Source organism: Mixophyes fleayi, chromosome 2 (assembly GCF_038048845.1).
Source record: "Mixophyes fleayi isolate aMixFle1 chromosome 2, aMixFle1.hap1, whole genome shotgun sequence".
Classification (NCBI taxonomy): domain Eukaryota; kingdom Metazoa; phylum Chordata; class Amphibia; order Anura; family Limnodynastidae; genus Mixophyes; species Mixophyes fleayi.
The window spans coordinates 39,703,377-39,722,019 of record NC_134403.1 but is presented as its reverse complement, the minus strand read 5'-3'; the positions used below and the strand labels follow the sequence as shown (position 1 = coordinate 39,722,019).

At 39.8% G+C, this 18,643-nt stretch overlaps 1 protein-coding gene across 2 annotated transcripts in view; it reads left to right on the top strand.

The window, feature by feature from the left end:
• The window catches only part of LOC142140868 (polyunsaturated fatty acid lipoxygenase ALOX15B-like), a 46,350-nt gene extending 42,850 nt beyond the window's left edge, over positions 1–3,500 (top strand). For both annotated transcript variants that reach the window (XM_075198826.1, XM_075198827.1), the window contains exons 14-15: positions 2,665–2,835; positions 3,191–3,500. In XM_075198826.1, the coding sequence (XP_075054927.1) occupies positions 2,665–2,835; positions 3,191–3,367 (348 nt within the window). In that variant the 3' untranslated portion in view covers positions 3,368–3,500. The remainder of the gene's footprint in view (positions 1–2,664; positions 2,836–3,190) is intronic.
• Positions 3,501–18,643: the final 15,143 nt, after the last annotated feature.

The following is an 18,643-nucleotide window of genomic DNA, read 5'->3' as shown; positions in this document are numbered from 1 at the left end:
ATTAAATTTTAGCAGCTAATGGGTATGCACACTTTGACTAGCATTAGTATATTAAGTATTGTCTAGTTGTCCTGTTTGACATCCTTCAGATAAGATAAACCAAAGAGGCACATACTTGGAAGTGAAAGTGGACCTTGTGGCCCTTTGTCAGAATTTTTGTATCATATGGCAAAGCAGGTGTCAGAACGAACCTGCCATATGCTGACATTTAGGACAGAGTGGACCTATCATTCCCCACATCTTAATCCACTTTCTGGATACATCTTATCCTCACAAGGCAGATTGAGGTTTTAGACTTGTCGTTGGCACCAATAGCTTATTACAAAAGCAGATGCAGCAGAACTTCCATCCAGCAACCATAGATTCACCCATGGGCACCCAACATCAAGTACCATGAGTACATTCGTAGTAGAAAAATAAAGCATTGACATGCAATGCATCCGTTTTCACAACATTGTATCCTCTTCACAAGCTATTATCACCTTGCCTAAATCCAACACCTCCAAACACCCTCACCCAACCCCCCCATACGCACCCCCAATTTAGGCATACTTTCCCCTTAGGAAAAGAGATTAAGTTCCTTGTATAGAGAACGTCACCCAAGTTCAATACTGTCTTTCCTCAGGATAAATCGCCCTTATGTGGGCTGGTTGGAGCTGCAAGAGTCCAAAAGGGCTGTATCGGTGAAGATGATATACCTGAGATAGTGGTAAATGGTGTAGTATTTCCGCAAGCTGGGCAGTTTACCTTCAGGATTAAACACTGCTTTGTGGGCTAATTCCAGCTATTGTAGGCCTATAGAGTTATTGCTTGGCGCAATGGCAGTGAGGATGAGAGCAAAACTCCAATAGATTGCAGTTCTATTACACTTGCTGCATAGTGCTCAACTTTATATTTCAATAAAGAACTGTTAGTAAGTTGAGGAAGCGGTGCAGAAAGTGAAATGGTTCTCCTAATAGTCCACAGGGATCAGTGGTCAGACGGGACCTTTTATAATTCTGCACAAAAAAGACAGCTCTCCTGTATCTGGGTGTGGTTCTTGGATAGAGCAAATTACTTTGTGTAGCTGTTCGTACAGAGTCTTGGGTACCAGTCCTAGCTTCTATTTTTAAATGACTTGTTAGCAGAAACCTATTATCAGGGCACTTGTGCTGTTGTATGTAATTGGTGTCAGCAGCGTTGGTGGTAGATCTTAAAGCTTTTAGACTTAAACAATTTTTTTTGGTTTAGTGTTTTAACTTGTTATAACAGATGATGGGTATTTACTGTATATTTGCTCACAGTTGATACTGACTGTAACAGACAAGTAGTATGACAAACTTATGTTTTAAATGTACTTAACACTGTTATGGTACATTAATATATGCAGATGGTAAGCTTGTATTGAGGGCAATGTCAGAACAGGTTGCTCATATTTATTTTTGTGCCTCTGCTCAATTTAGAGATCAGTACATTTTTAACTCAAAGGATGCAGCCCCAATTATAACGTTACAGTTCAACTGTCACTGGAAAAATCTGCTGAGAGCCAAACTTCCTGTCTTTGCATGCTCAGTAGAGCTATGCAGACTGATGGAAGTTTCCTCATTTCCTGTCTTTACTAGATCATAGGGGACACCACTACCTAGATAGGAGATGGAGCACAGAGCTCCATATTAAGAGTTGTTTCTTGTAGGCAACTACAGTGTATCTGCATTCAATCACAAAATTCTACTCTGTGCTTGTACACAAGAGCTTCAGGATACGATGAGATGCCCAAAGATGTTTGCAGCCTAGATACCACTCTCCCTCTCCGCTTCTTTACTCGATAGGCAAGTGGTGGAGCCCCTCTATAGCAGACCTCCATCCCAATAGATGCCATAGTTCACATGTTCAGCCAGAGTGAGAGGAGCTAGAGCTCTGGTGCAAAGATGGCATTTCAGATGGAGTTCTTGCACCACTACCAGGCTGCAAACGGGGAACGATATGAGTTCTAACCAGGGCAAGATTTTTTTATTTTATTTTTTTCCCCTGTTCGGTGGTCTCAAATCAGTCTAACAAGTATAAAGTGGGAAGCAGAAGGAGATGCTGGTGAGACGAAACACCTACAGTAGTGCTGCAACAACCACTCTACCCTCCAGTTACAGGGTATATCTGTGGTGTGAGTACAGTGGCTCAGCACAGGTAGCTGATTTTCAACTCCTTTACGTTCAGGGGAAGAAGGCCAACAAATCTGCAAAAAAAAAAACTCTACTCATCCTAATTTTAACAGGAGTGAAGACAAAGGGAGTCCTACTCCAACGACTTGCAGGCCATGTCCCCTGAATCATCTCATCTTTAAAACATACCACACTATTTATTTGATACAATACTTAAAAAAAAAAAAATTTGCATCTTTCCTACACCTTCCTTAATTGACGATTTGAGGCCACACATAGGAATCTTCATTGAGAAACCGGATAGCACAATGTTTATGGCATGAATGAATGCTTCAAACCTGCATTATATATTCTGCACCAAGGCACACGTGTATTGTGGAAAACCTAATTTAGATCCCAAATATAGAATGTATTTTACATACTACAGCTGACTTTTGGTCTCTACTGTAAATTGTAAATATCCTATGCAAAATGAATAAAATATAAGGAGGTGGATTAGGTATTCAGACGATCAATGCTTCCATTGCAGTTTGACTTCTATGCCTGGATGCCCAATGGTCCCGCATCCATGAAAAGCCCCCCTCCCACAGTTAAGGGTGTCAGCACAACACAGAGTATCCTGGATGCACTGCCTGATGTGAACACTACAAGTGCTGCCATTAACTTGGTGTGGCTGCTCAGTAATGACCAGAAAGACGCGGTGAGTACCTGGGATCAGTATACACACTGCAGAAATAAATGGATCTGCCCCATTGTTACATATTTCCTGCACTTCTCTGAACCCACCATCCATTGATCTACATGCAGCTCAGGGGAGGGGGCTGGTAATTTTTAGCCCAGGGGACAAGACTCTACTCGGCAGCCTATTGGGAACATTTTAAAGGACAAAAGGAAGGTGACCCAACTCAAGAGAGCCCACTATGGGACCGGCCTGGGGTGCAGATGCCCCCTGCCCCTGATGCAGCTCGGTGTAATATGGTCATAACTGAACCTAGTTCATGAAATTGTGATTCCATCTAAGATTTCCATTGGCAATATTTCCCATTCCTCTCTAGAAAAATTTAGGAGAGTACCATGAGCGTTTTACGGAGAAGACCCCGCAGAAGTTCATTAAGGATTTCCAGGACAAGCTGGCTGAAATTTCTGAAATCATAAACAAACGAAACAAGAGCATGTATTTGCCGTATCCCTACTTGGACCCAAAAATGATTGGCAATAGTGTCTCTGTCTAACATTAATTGCGGATCAACTGTTTGTCTGAGCTTTACATCTATTTCTCAAATGTCCACCTGTTAGGATAAGACTAGTTGAACTGGTAATGCGAATTGAATTTCATTGTCTGAACATATTTGTGACACTATTAAAAGTTTGAATTTACCATAGGATTTCAACTTATTCTTACTAGTTAACTTTGTTTGGGAGGGTAAGAGTGAGGGCAGCTGCTTTTGCACTTAATAACTCCGTGAAACCATGTGGGGAATCAAGAGGGTAATGTTGGCATCATTTTGGTATAACTAAACAACTGGCTATATTACTTTGCCACTTTTCTTATGCACTCAACCAAATGCTGACCTTGTACAGTTGGATAATGTTCCAGCATTCATTATACTGCATTGACTTTTTTTTTTTTTTTTTTTTTTTGTGTGCACAGATAGCAGACCTGGGGATATAAAGATCTGGTTATGTATCATATACAGCAATCCAGCTTTTGAGATAAAAAGCCCTATTTTTTAGCAATTGAAAAATTAGATTTCATAAGTAAAGGATTAAGCTGGCCACAGACATGGTGACTTTTGTCAACCAAATAAATATGACCATTAGAGGGGCCAACCACTAGCAATGACTGTTAAATAACCAAACTAACTTCAATAGTTCAGTCACTAGAGGACCACATTAAAATCCAGTCACTGGTAGACAATACCAATGCTCATGGCAGTAACTGGAATAACCATATCTTTCCAATTGCCTTTTGTGTAGATGGATATGAGTATTCAGTAAAATGGTTTTAACATCAGAATGTTAAACTCTTTTGCCACTTTTAGTTAAAGTTAGAAAAGTAGAATTTTAATGTAGTACACCGACACTCTTAATTTTACTTATTTGACTGTTTGTCTATCCTCTTTATTATACCTTATATTGCTTAAAATGAAAATAAGAAGATTGTTTAAAATCAGAAAATGAAATATTAATGTGATGGTTAAAACACTGAAGCGTGTCTGCGTTATTAAAGTAATTCTATCCTTTTCAAATAAGCATTGCATGGGTGATTGTATTGTGTTTCCAACGCACAAAGTGATTTATTTTAGCAGATGTAAATAGTTAACCGTTCAATACAAGATTATAATATAATACAGTACAGCCAATACCAAAAGATACATACTGCTGCATTCCCACGGGTACCCGTGAACAGTAGTTCACCCTTGAATACTGTGGTCAGAGTAGACTGAAGCTAGTGGGAGCACAACTATGATATATACATTCAGTGTTAGAGTGAACAATGCAGATGACGTGGCTTGCTTCTATAGGTCCAGACTTCGGGTGGGTCCAGGGTAAACAGGTCATAGGCTAGTTCAAACTAAAGAATCCAAAGGTGGGGGTTCTCTCTCCAGGGGATATGCTCCTTTGTTCCCGCCAAGACTTCAGTTACAACTAGTCTATTAGCATTTTATAGTCGGCATCATATTAAAGGTTTATTCCCTAACATCAATAACTAGAGTATGCAATGTGTGATCTCTTCACCGAATGCACCGGACAGCTGTTGATGTAAAGGGGATTAATAGGATATTAGACATGACACATTTCCTTTAACCTGAACCTTAAATAACACTGAGGTGTACATATAATCATAATATATAAACTAATAATAAACTAAATGCTATCTGCTCATAAATCACTGTAAAATAGATTCAATATGAATTATATAAATAACTAAATGTTGTAATGCAAGTGTGTGCGTGCGTATTTTACCGTGCAATCGCAGTATGCTATGCTACACGTGACATACTGAGTGCAATCAACCAATAAAACAATATTAACCAATATACGTTCGTTCATCCAATTATACGACTTCGACAGCGTTCACTGTGTATATACCTGTCCAAATCTGAATATTTCTATTATGTCTCTGCTTAGAACAATAGTTAGATTATCAAATCTCGCAGCTTAGACTGGCAATTATATATTTATCTAGCACTTAGAATTAGTGGAGCAAAGCGAGGTAGTCAGCAATTCACCACTAATAAAAGCATTTAGAAATAATGAATAAGAGATATAGATATATAATCTCATTGGTCCGGTTATTCATTCGGAAACCCCTGCACCGATTGGGATGAAACCAATGTGAGGTGGTCCAGTTGGGTCCTGGCCAAGATTTAGGGGAGTAGGGTCCTCGTTCCTTCTGTTGGTGTACACTGGGCAGAAATTTGACCCTGGAAGACAGTTCTGGGTCTTCCACTGAATGGATTCTGTTGACATTTAAAAAAAAAAAAAAAAAAAAAATGTAACAAAAAAACCCCCACTGAGCAGCCACCTTATGGGTGTGTTAGAAAAGCTGCTAATTATTTTTAAAGGTTGACAGCTGCATATTTTTTTTCGTAGGTCAGATTTTTCAAAAATGAAAAACTGTACCCAACCCTTATGGCTGTCATCTAGATTGTAAAGTATTGGAGAACAAAAATACAATTTAACTTGCACCCTATATAACAGGGTAGTAAATAATATAGAGACAGAAGGTATATTAAGTGTGTTATCAATCGCGTTAATGTCTCACTTACACTTTATTTCACTAACTTTTTCATTTAAAGGCGATAGACAATCATCAGTCAAATAATTTAAAAATAAGTCAGTGGATTACATTGATAAATTCTGCTTTTCCAACCTTACATTAAATCCAATTTAGTAGTACAGCATTTATGTACACTTAATATTTATTATAAATATCTCTGAAATTAGTCAGACAATAGAAATGACGAAATGCAAATAGTCAGCCAGTTAGCTGTGATTTAGGCTAAAATTTTTAAATAGGAGCCAAGGTAAAATGCATGTGTTATCAAAAGTGCAGAGCAAATTTTCACTTGAAAGCAGTAACAGTCTTTAAGTCCTCTATATGTTGAGTCTCTCCACTCCCATATTTGGTGACACTGGTAAATTTACCCTCATTCCTCTAAAATGTAGCGCATAACATATAGTAGGGGGTGGAGAGCAGCGTTGGACTTGCCCACCGGGGTACTGGAAAAACCACCGGTGGGCTCCACTGCCTGAGAGTCCCTCACCTACCCTAGGAGGGCAGGACACAGACTATGCACTGCTCCCTGCACAATGAATGAATAATAACCACGACGGCGCGGCAGTGCGACTCAGTAGGTCACGTGTGTAAGCTGACAGGAGCAGGGGAAGAGAGAAGAGAAGACTCTAACCTCTGAGTAAGTTTACTTACCTGTCAGAGTTCTAGGGGGAAGGGACTTGAATTGTAAGTCACTGTTGGTAGTATAGTGGCAGTGAGACATGTGGGTGCCATTACATATGTGCTTTACTAGATGGCATAAAACTAGGATTGTTTTGTAGTGCAACATACCCTATTGTGTTCTAATACTGATTATTTAAGCTGACACAAATGAATGATAAATGCTGCAGACAGGCAATCGGGGGCTGTGCTGATGGGGTCTGTAGGCATAGTACTGTTCAAAGTTATAGTTCAATAGAAGCAGGTTAGAGATTACAGCTGACTTACTGAACTGCGTTAACTCTCTTTGGATATAGTACGATGTTGCCTATATAAAGCTACATTTTGTGAAGTACAGCAGAAAAAATATTTTAGCTGCCCTCAAAAAGGCTGCAATTGCAAATATTTTGGGATTGACAATCGCCAGGGCCTACATTCTGCAGTGCGCTGTCAAATGTGTCCATTTTTTGAGTGATTTATCTATTTTCAAGGACACTACTTCTATACAATGTTTTTATTAAGATAGACAGATGTGAATTAGTGCATGCCTAAAAGTGTTATATATACTGTATATAATATAGTGTTTTTAATTCATAACAATGTAAAATAGCTTATTTTGTGCTTATAATAGTGCAAATCAAAGTACATTTGCGGGTTTGACTTTTAGTCATTCGCTCTGTAGTATTTGAGCCACTAACATAGTAACGTAAAGAAACAGGCTAATTTTTTTAAATCTCACTGAAAACTCTGTATCCCCCCCCCCCCCCCTTTGGGGATTCGTGTCCCTGTCTTTTGCTTTCTGAAAACCTTTATTAAAGACTATTGTTGTGAAAAATAAATCTCCCTGAAAGATTGTGACGCTGGTTCATATTCCTATTTTTAACATCAGCCAAGCTCTGTGCCATATTTCTTCTTCAGTGTGTTAGATGTAGTTGTTGTGTGTAGGTGATGTACATATGGAGTGCTCAGTATCATTTGCCTTGTTCTGAATCCTTGCTATAAATCTCAGTAGGTGAACTGTATTATACGCCCAGACTGTGTATAGGTTGAGAGAACCAACGTGGGGGTGGGTAGTGAAGAAGGTAAGTGTGGTGGGAAGGAGGGCTCTTTATATGCTATGGCAGTGGCTGCTTTGCCTATTAATATAATGTGAGGGCCAGACCTTAGACAGTATGGGATATTCATTTACTGGTGGGAGCTATTTAATTTAAATGGGGGTAATGATAGTACCTACTAATTTAATGCTGCAATAGTTTGGGGGCTAATAATTGAATGTTGGCCTGATTTTAAGGAAAAAGAGGCTTATTTATTAAATGTGTACTAAATTATTTAAATTCAAAGCTACTTAGGGGTGGCTTTATTTATTAGATGTGAATACTTATTTAATGTTAGGCAGGTTGGAGAGAAATAGGTCTCTTTATTAAATGTGAATGCTATTAATTTAATGTTGGGGCTGAGGCCTATTTATTAAACTTGGCTGCTTTTCATTTAACGTTGGAGCTAGTTGGGGAAGGGAGGCCTAGTGGGTTCACTCATTGGAAAAAGGGATAGGTACATGAAATATGGAAAGCCGAGCAAACAGGGCCCCAACATTCCATGATCCAGACAAGCAACAACTGAGCTTAAGATACCAGCACCAGGAAGTGAAAGCTGCAAGAACAGGTAGGAGAGAGCAGTACAGTCTGTCATATGTCCTGATTCTGATGGGACAGTCCAGATTTTGGATGATTCTCCTGGTCAGTAAGGACTTTCTCCCCACCGCAAGGACAGCTTGGAGGTATGTCCTGCTTCACACTACTTTGCTTGTGAAAGATGAGCTGCGTGCACCTACAGTAGTGCATGCAGCATTGCCGGTGTATTTGAAATGGATAGGAAGGGATTGGAAAGCAGCCTCAAACTGGCTAAAATGATAGCCAATGATGGTAGGTCATGTCTGCTCTGGTACCATGGAATGGAAACTCCCTGTAGAAATCTTGCGTTTTCCACCGCCTACCTCCAACTCGCCATGCTTTGTAAGGATAGAAGAATCACTGCCCCAGTCACCTGAGTGATGATCCTTGCCTCCTGACACTGTGCCAGAAGGAGAAATTAAACGGCTAGGTAAGGTTACTGGGGCAGTTGTGTTACTTTCCTTCCACTTCTCTGGTGGCTGACCACAACGCTTCTGGTTTCGTGTCAGTGCAAACACTATTTCATGGGCCCCTATCATTGCATTCCCCCGGTCGGCCCCTCATGCCCCAGTCCGACACTGGTGGAGAGGGTGTTGGTAACACCAACTCTTTCATAATCAGATGGTGTAAACTACAGTGTGCCTTCTACATATTTATTGGGGGCTATTTACTCTGCATTGACTAAGTTTACATTATCTACCTCACTAGACTGATAACTGCAGTTTTACATCTGGGTTACTGGTGCAAAATAATATTATATAGTATTAGCAACCTATGTTAAAATTACACCTAAGGACTTGGTGCTTTGTGTAGTATTTGATCTTCTGTGATTTGGACACTTACAACTTTTTAAATTAAATGTTGTATCAATTATGGGAGTCAAACCCTCATTGTCTACATGGGTATTAGCTCCCAGACTGTCTTTGCTGATTTCCCTTAACATATGAGGAGTTGATGCCAACCTGTTGCACAAATCCATTTAATTTTGGGTATAAGTGATATTTTCAGCCAGCTCACAATGTTGCCAATTATAAAATAGACTTTTTTTTGTTCCTGCATTAACATTTATATAATTAAACAGTTACAGCTCACATAATGTTATACTTTTTCAATTATATTTTTCGGTGAAATCCAAAAATCCCATTAACCTGGTTTTGCAAAAATTAACACAAAGGTGACAGTGGCTTTAAAAACAAAATTAAAATATGGAGTGGTCCTCATCTCTAGTACTCCTATAGCTCTCGGTTGTATACTTAATCGCTGGCTATTTTAAATAATTTCACAATCTTTATAACCTGGTGATATTGGAAAACTACTAAATGGGTATTGTATTTTTAATAATGATATTTACTAAGTCTGATCAGTACACAACAGATTTATGGTTTTGTAGGAGTTTCAGAACCACTAAGAAATATTTTTGAAACCTTCCACTGTATAATTTAGCTACAGTATTGTACATAAAGGTGTAACATTTTTGCATTTTCAAAACAGGACGCCAACTTTCCAGAAGCCAGCGAGAGGATAACAAAGTTGCAAGAGAGAAGAGCAAGAACAGGTAAGAGACCATGGCACAATCTGTCTAAATTTGAATGCTGGAGAATACACCTGAACATTCATATTCAGGGGTGTTCCTATACACCTATATATTCGGAGGAGGGGGGTGCGCTGCGGACGTATTAGCCTAGGGCGGCCAGAACCCTTAATCAGGCCCTGCATATGTTAAAGGTTTAACAAACCTACACAGAAACAGGAGTGGTAGCAGGTAAAGTTTAACAAACAAGTACTTCAGCCCCAAAGTGGCACTCCATGTCGCTGAAGTGCTTGGTTTGTGTGGGCCCCTGTAAAAAAAGCAACCAATGGACTTAAGGCAGTTAAGCTGTCAATGAACTCTACAGTGGCAAGATGTTGTCATCCTCACACAATATCAATATACCCCCGGTGGAATCCACCATTACAGAAGTCTCTATACTTTGATGCATTTGCCAGTAAAAGCCTTCCGCATGGAATTTGTAGTTCATTTTGATGAACATCAACTCTTCCACAATTTTAGGAAGTAGCCGCCTACGCTGAATGCTGACAAAGTTCCCGCCCACCTGTGCTGAAAACACTTTCTGAGTACACACTGGAGCGTGGGCAGATAAGGTATTGCAAAGCAAGTTTGTACATGGGTCTTCAAAATGCCTTTTTTTCCCTCCAAGTATGTAAAGGGACTGCCTGTCATGTCTATTTGTAAGCTGTCATTAAAATAATTAAATTAAATAATCCTCCATCGTTCTTTGGATGTTGATAGTAGGATCAGGTGTAGTTATATCAGATGTCATGAATTTTGGGCAATTCTTTTAGACTAGACCAGACGTCAAAATGTTGTGCTGACTCGGCTTTCCTAAAAGATTCCTAAAAGACCCATTGGTGATACAGATAAGTTTTGCAAAGCACATAACCGTTTATAGCACATCTAGGAAACAATTCCACACAGCAGTGGCAGAAAAGAAAAGTGGTGCGAGATGGAATTTTCCTTTGTACCACCCACGTTGGATTGACATGAGATGATTGATGTGCAGCAGAGTAGCCAAGGAACAGAAACATGAGGGGTAGCAGGCACAGTTTAACAAATCAATGAACTTGACTGATGGCTTGTTGCTGTTCCTCCATCCTCTGAAGCATGTAAAGAGTGGACACTGTGCTGCCCACATGTAAAATGTGGGCAGCACAGTGGCCTAGTGGTTAGCACTTCTGCCTCACAGCACTGGGATCATGAGTTCGATTCCCGGCCATGGCCTTATCTGTGTGGCGTTCGTATGTTCTCTCCCTGTGTTTGCGTGGGTTTCCTCCGGGTGCTCCGGTTTCCTCCCACACTCCAAAAACATACTGGTAGGTTAATTGGCTGAAATTAAAATTGACCCTAGTCTCTGTCTCTCTCTCTGTCTGTGTGTATGTGTCTATATTTGGGAATCTAGACTGTAAGCTCCAATGGGGCAGGGACTGATGTGAATGAGTTCTCTGTACAGCGCTGCAGAATTAGTGGCGCTATATAAATAGATGATGATGATGAATTCCACCTTGTTACCACCTCCCTTCAGTTGTTGACAGGGCAAATTGTATTCTTCTTGTAGCTGCTGCAATCTAATCGACAAAGCAATGGCTCAAACACATGGCAGTTCATAGCACATCTAGGAAACAATGCCACACATTAGGAGCAGAAAAGTAAAGTGGTGCAAGATGGAATTGTCCTTGGGACCTCCCACCCACCCTTATTTTGAATATTGAAAAGTACATGCACACTTTAACAAACCAAGCACTCCAGCCACAAAAGTGGCACTCCTTGTTGCTAAAGTGCTTGGTTAAACAAAACAAACTATAAATGGGTAAGCTAAAAATGCTGTTAATTAACGCTACAGTGGCAAGTCATGCACCAGTGGAAGCAGTTCTTGCCAGTGATAAGAAGGCCATTTGTCATGCCTGGGCATAAGACCAAAAAACCTCTTATGTATGGAATTATTTTTACCCAAACCCTGGCAACAGTTGTTTATCCATTTGTAGTGTTTGTAAAGCCACAGTCAATAGAGGTAGGGACCTTAACATCCAGAAACCTCATCCATGTTACACCATTTGAAGCAAGTTCATGGCAAGCTTTTGGGAAAATCAGAAACTTATGCTAAAAAAAAAATTAACAAGCAGTCCAGCATCCGCTAGCTCCCTTCTACTAGATCCCAGCACCTGCAATCTACACTGCCAACACCATCATCAATACTCTCACCAGTGATCAGAGTTAGTCCTGCATCCAAGTTACTAAGGCTAGTGGACTCCTCCCCTATCTGGGATTCCTCAGAAGAATCCTTGAGTGTTAGGCCTGCTACTGCTGCTCTTGTTCCTGGGGTGAATCTTCATCCCAGAAGCAGACCAAGAAGAAGACTACTAGTAGTTTACAACAATTGACTGTTAAACAATCCTTTACAAAATGAATCCATTATGACCGCTGTCACCCAGTTGCACAGCGGATCACAGGCACCATGGCAACTATGCTAGTAGTAGATCTGTGTCCAATATCCACCATTAATGCAGCAGGTTTTAGACAGTTAATTGAGGTCCTGTGTCCCTGCTACCAAATTCCATCTTGACACCATTTCACTAGACAAGCAATTCCTCACCTGTACCAGGAGGTTCCAAAAAAGAAAATTATTGGGCTACAAAATGCCATTCTATCAACTGTACACTTAAGCACAGATCTGTGGACAAGCGAAACTGGGAAAACTAAAGATTATATGACTGACAGCCACTGTGTTGGTTAATCGCCTTCAGCAGCAGCATTTAACAAACGTCCCTTTACAAGGCAGCGCCGCTTTAAATTTAAGCGCTGAAGACGCTGAACTCGCCGGAGATGAAGAATCCGGAGGTTCATACATTTACCCCCAGGTCTTTCAGAGGCAGGTTACTCTGTGTATCACCTGCTTCACTAAGAGGCATAGAGCTGACAACCTGTTTGAAAAACTAAGGGATGTCATTGCAACATAGCTTATCCCGCTTGGATTCTCCTGAGGGTATGTTATTATTGATAATGCCACCAGTATTGTTAGCGCATTACAGCAGGGAGAATTATATCACATTCCCTGTTTTGCTCTCACAATCAACTTGGTGACAGTAACAATGCAGGAGATGCTGTCTGTGTCCGGAAATATCTCCAGTCATTTTTGGCATTCTGCAACAGCATGTACGAGATTGCAGCAGCTGCAAGAATAATAAATTTTGAAGGGGAATGTACTTTAGTCCAGTGCAGTGGAGAAAACTTTCTGTGTTGTGCAAGGTGCTGAAACCATTCAAAGTAGTCACCTGTGAAGTGAGTTCAGACATTGCTAGCTTGAGTCAAGTGATTCCCCTAATTAGACTTTTGGAAAAGCAACTAGAGCATTGGAGGAGGAGATGAAACAAAGCAATTCCACTAAGTATGTCAGACTTGGAGATCAACTACTTTATTCGCTTTGCCAGGATCCAAGAGTTATCAACATCTTGAAATCAAATCACTACATTTTGGCAACTGTGCTTGATCCTAGGTTTAAAAGCTATGTCTTCTCTTTCTTTTCAACTGACAAAGATCTCAAGAGCTGCAATGAGCTCCTGGTCAGCAATCTGACAGCTCAAGTGGTACATGACACTGCGACATCTCCTCCTTCAGTTTCTCTGGCAACTGCTCCTAGGAAAAAACTTTTCCAAGACACCCAGTGATTATGCAGTCAGCACAACATTTTGACATCTGGTCTGGTCTAAAGAATTGCCCAAAAATTGTGACAGCTCTGTCGTAAAATGAACTACAAATTCCACGAGACAGGCCATTACCGGATATTGCATCAAAGTAGAATGACTTCTGTAATGGTCGATTCCAGCAGGGATGAATTAATATTGTTTGCAGATAATAACAGTGTAGATTGCTGGTGCTGGGATCTAGCTGAGAGAAGGGAGTTATCTGATGTTGGTATGCTTGTTAATATTTTGGGTAGAATGGTGGGTTGGGTACAGAATCATGATATTGGAAACGCCGACAGTTACTACACTGACCAAAAAATATTGATCATGACAAGTCCTACAATAAATAAATCAATCTCGACTGACCTTAAAAATGACAAGTAACGTAGCCAACAGTGTTGTGGGACATTCTAAAGGGAAGAAATGATGACACATCATTTACAAGTCACTTTAAATGTCGACTGGCCTATTAGAGCTTTTAAAGCAGCAATGTCGGGTATAGCCGCCTAACCCTAAAGTAATTAAGTGGCTACACCTGGCATTGCTGCTTTAATAGTGCTAATAGGACAGTCATCATTTTAAGTGACGTGTAAACGGCGTGTCATGATTTCTTGGCTTCAGAATGTCCCACAACACTGCCAGCTGTTTCTTGTCATTTTTAAGGTCAGTCGAGATTTATTTATTGTCGGCTATGTAATGATATGTATTTCTTTGTCAATGTACTAACTATCGGAAAAAGCATTACCACCGAGAATGGCATGTTGTCAATTATATGTTTTTTTTTTACAGTAAACTTTTCCTTTATTAAAGAGGTGTGTTTTTCTTTACTAATGTAAAAGCTTGATTTTTGGATTTCAGTTTCCCTGACTGAAACCCACTATGCCCTTGAGCATAGGCTTTAGTGGATGACGTAGAAGGACTAGTATCATTATGACTGATTACAGCAGCTGGTTGCCGTATTGGTGGCACTAACCGATGGCACTGGAGACTGACAAGAACATTGCTACCCTTTCTGTTTCTGTATGAGTAATGGCATTGAGCAATGGCACTGGAGACTTAAGAACACTACCGCCCCTCCTGTTTCTGTGTGAGCAATGACAGAGTGTCATGAACATAGAGAACTTAGTTATATATAAGGGCTAACTCATCACATATTTGTGAGGAATAAGGCCTAAATCATAACTGCAGTGTAAATATGGTATATTAATAGAATCCATTGATAATTTGATCTACTAAAGTGTATAATGTGAAGTCAGAAAGTCTGTTGTATGTGTATTTTATGGCTCTGCACATCTCAGTGTGAGAAGATACCAGTGTCACCTTTGGCAGCTTCAAATAGCCCCTGTTGTGAGCTATATCCTGACACAAGTTAGTTTTTGGACACCAGAATAAACTTTTAGGAACCGCTCAGTAAGGGGTCTGGCTCAAAAAGCCCATGTGCTGACTATAATTTTATATAGACAAAAGAAGTCAGTTTTAAAATATGCCACTTAAAATCAATGAAAGTAGTGATCAGCCACATATTCCTCAACAACATGATGAAGGGCAGCTCATTTGCCAAATTAAGCATTGTGCTGCACAGAGATGTTAAGGAAATGAAGGTAAGCTCTTCTAAGACACTGTATCTAGGTCTGTTTGGTATCAAAAGATGGACAAATTCATAAGGGATTTATTAATAAATGGGTCTGTGTGACGCTCCACAGAAAGGTTAGGTCACATAGTAGAATTTGGTAGTAAATCAGACAACATGCAAATGGTGACTGAAAAAAGTATCACCGACCACAATCCCATGGCAGGTGGTAAAGGTGTAAAGGTGTCTTTTAAAAAGCTGAGACCAGTTACAACAAATTGTCAGTCTTTTGGGAAAATCAATCTACATTGAGAAGCTGTCCATCTTCCTAGCCAATTTCCCATGGCACAGATTATACAACTCATGTAAGTGATACTCTGAATGTAAACCCTTTTATTTTAAACTGCTTTGCCTGTGAATGTTATGTCAATTGTTCATTAATTATTTTTTTATATCTGTATGCCCTGTACTGTTATATATTAAATCTATAAATTTAGTAAGTTGCGTCCTTGATACTCTAGCGAATCCATTAGCTTGTTAAGAGGAATATAGCTCGACCAAATTAACCCTGTGAATGCTGGTGTGATTTGTTGATACATTTTATTAACAAGCTTAGTGTGTGCTTGCATTTATTTGTGTAACAGTCTGGAGGTGTGAAGAGTTAACTCTTTGTTTGCTGGTGTGGGCCTTGCTAGCCGGTGGGTAGCCAGAAGCCTTGTGTGTCGGTGCAGGACAGTATATTGGGGTCCTATTGCCCGTATTCAATAGGCGGTGGGAAACCTGAAGTGTGTGGGTGAGAGAGCGCCATTGTGGGGGGTCGATTCAGCAGGTATATAACCTGTGTGATAGGTAGAGAGAGACTTGAGTGCTGGAATCAGGTGTGACCTCATACAGTGAGCATCCCAATTCACGGCAGCTGGGAGCGTGTTCATCACACTGAGCATTGGCACTGGAGACTGCCAAGAACGCTGCTACCCCTCCTGTTTCTGTCTGAGAATTAGTGCCGGATCTCCGTGAAGGGGAGGTACATATGGTATCCAAAACTTGCGACATCCGACAACGAGTGGATTTTGATACGTTTTGCCTCACTTTCAGTTTCGAGGACACGGTAAAGTACCAAGCTGGCTTGGCTCGGTATTTGGATTGGTGAAAGTCGGGCAGGCTTGGTTTTCAAAAATCTGAGCCTGAGCATCCTCACTGTCTGAACCTAGCTATTCTAATCTGGAATAAAGTAACATCCTCTTTATGATTTCATCTGACAACATTTAACATACTGCAGATGAAAGTTGTTGTTTAGTAGATAGAACAATTATATGCTGTGACAAATTACAATGACTACATTTATAGCCATTGATAAACTAAAATCTATTTCTTTTTTCTCTCTCTTCAAAATGGGAGTGTTATAATGTAGTGCGAAATAAAATATTAAACTTTTAATAGACGAGGTGAAATGCATGATATGAGAATTGACACAGAATGACTGTAATCTGAACTGACCTGGACAAGCCTTCATCGTTCAGCCAATAAAATGCTTCCCATGTACCAACCATTTATTTTGCAGCCAGTGTGTGAAACCGCTTGCCCAAGTGTGCCGAGAATTGCAGCTCTTTTTTTAGTGAATGGATGGTAGCCTCGGCATTGGGGTGTAGCACAACATTTTTCTGTGGCATTCCTATAATAGAAGTTCCAGTCTTGTCCTGGCCACTCTGAATTTGGTTCCCATTCTTATGAACTTTAAGCTTAAGTGGCTCTTGATGTTTGTCATTATTCATTATCATCATTAACTTAATGTCTAAAGTTAAAGAATGTTAAATAAATATAAACAATTTATTGTCCCTTTTTGTGGTGTCACCAGCACTCATAGCTTGGGTTTATAAACAGTCTTAATAAAGCTCTATTTGTTCTCCATTGTTTTAACAGGATTTTTTATTTATTTTACCCTTTGACCACTTTTATGAATAAATATCCTGTTTACATCCTCTTAGGGAGGGGCTATTTTTTTTTTTAAAATTTTATTTTTTATTAGCAAAGACACACTCTGATGGTCATCATCATCAGCACATATATCTACTCCATGGCTTGGGCAGCTGCAACTGTTACATCTCCTAGGAGGCATATCTGGAGATGCGATCTACTCTGAATAGGCTGCATCTCCACAGGGCATGCCACTGTGGAGTTGCAAGTGAAGGAGAACTCAAAATTGCATGTGCACTAAAATGAAGCATAATTTTGCACCCAAGAGTAATCTCCAACCCTTTATGTTTTGATATGTCCTATTTATCTCAATCAATAAAAGATTTTGTAATGCTATCGCTGTGGTTTCAAAGCACAAAATTTTTGTTTGCAATATTTATTACAAGGCAAAGTATCGCATGCATACGCCTGCATGGTCGGTACCGACAAAAAGCTTCTGTAACAATTCGCTGGTTTCCAAGACCAGGGGTGAACAATTTATACAGTTAGTTTACAGTAATTAAAGTAGTAACATGACACTGAAACAGATACAATGTTAACATCTGTCCACATCTATAAGTCGATGGTTCATGACCACTCAAGAACTCGACGCTCCATTGACTGATTCTTTTGGCTATTGTTCCTTGACGTGGGAGTCATCATTCTATGTGTGGCCTGGTGTACATCCTCAGACTACCACCCATAAACCTGTAGGAATTGATTTCTTTAAGGCATATATGGAATTGCAGTTTGTATGAAATCTAATATTGGTTATGCCTAGCATTCGAAATGTGCGCACGCTTCCTAAATACAACCGGAAACATTCTTATGCAATTGTGAACCGAAGGAGACTAAACTCTATATGATTTACATGTTGGGAACACTAAATTCTTTTTATACCACTTTGTATTTTAATAAACTAAAAGAATATGATTAATATTTTATTATATGCTGTTGTTTGCTTTAACAGCTTTGTGAAACACACTTAACGCATTGTTTACTTTAAACATCACAGTGCATTGCATGAATGGCTCCGTGATGCGTTTACTATGTCTGTATTTGGCTAATTAATGGTGTCTGGTGATTCAAAAGTATTTTGACTTCAGAATAGGGTTCCCATCAATATGAAATGAAAACAGGAATACTCCATGTAACTTCAAGTTTGCTCAGGCCATGAAATCAACCCAAAACTCAGTACTGAAATAAGGTAATACTCTTGTACAAACCTATTCCATTCTCACACTGCCTTGGCTCCTTCGTGACTTTCCATAAGTATTAGGTACTAGTCACTTCTGTTGGCACAGGGGCTGAGGTTATATCTGACGTAGTCCACAACTCATGGAAAGATATTGCCAAGGGAGAACAAATGACAGGGTAGTAATATCCCTACTTGTGAGAGATTATAATAACATGGGAATTAATTATGCACATGTATCTGTCATAGCAACTGATGAGTGCTGCTTTGAGAATACATTTATCTATGCACACACTATAAAAGTAAGTGTTTCATAGACACTCGTCTAGTGCATTTACTACCAAAAGTATCACATCGCTTGCCTACATTCTGCTCAAATAACAGTCTACAGCTTCTTCAACTGAGATGTAATTGTTGTGACAGAGCAAGAAAAGTGTATAC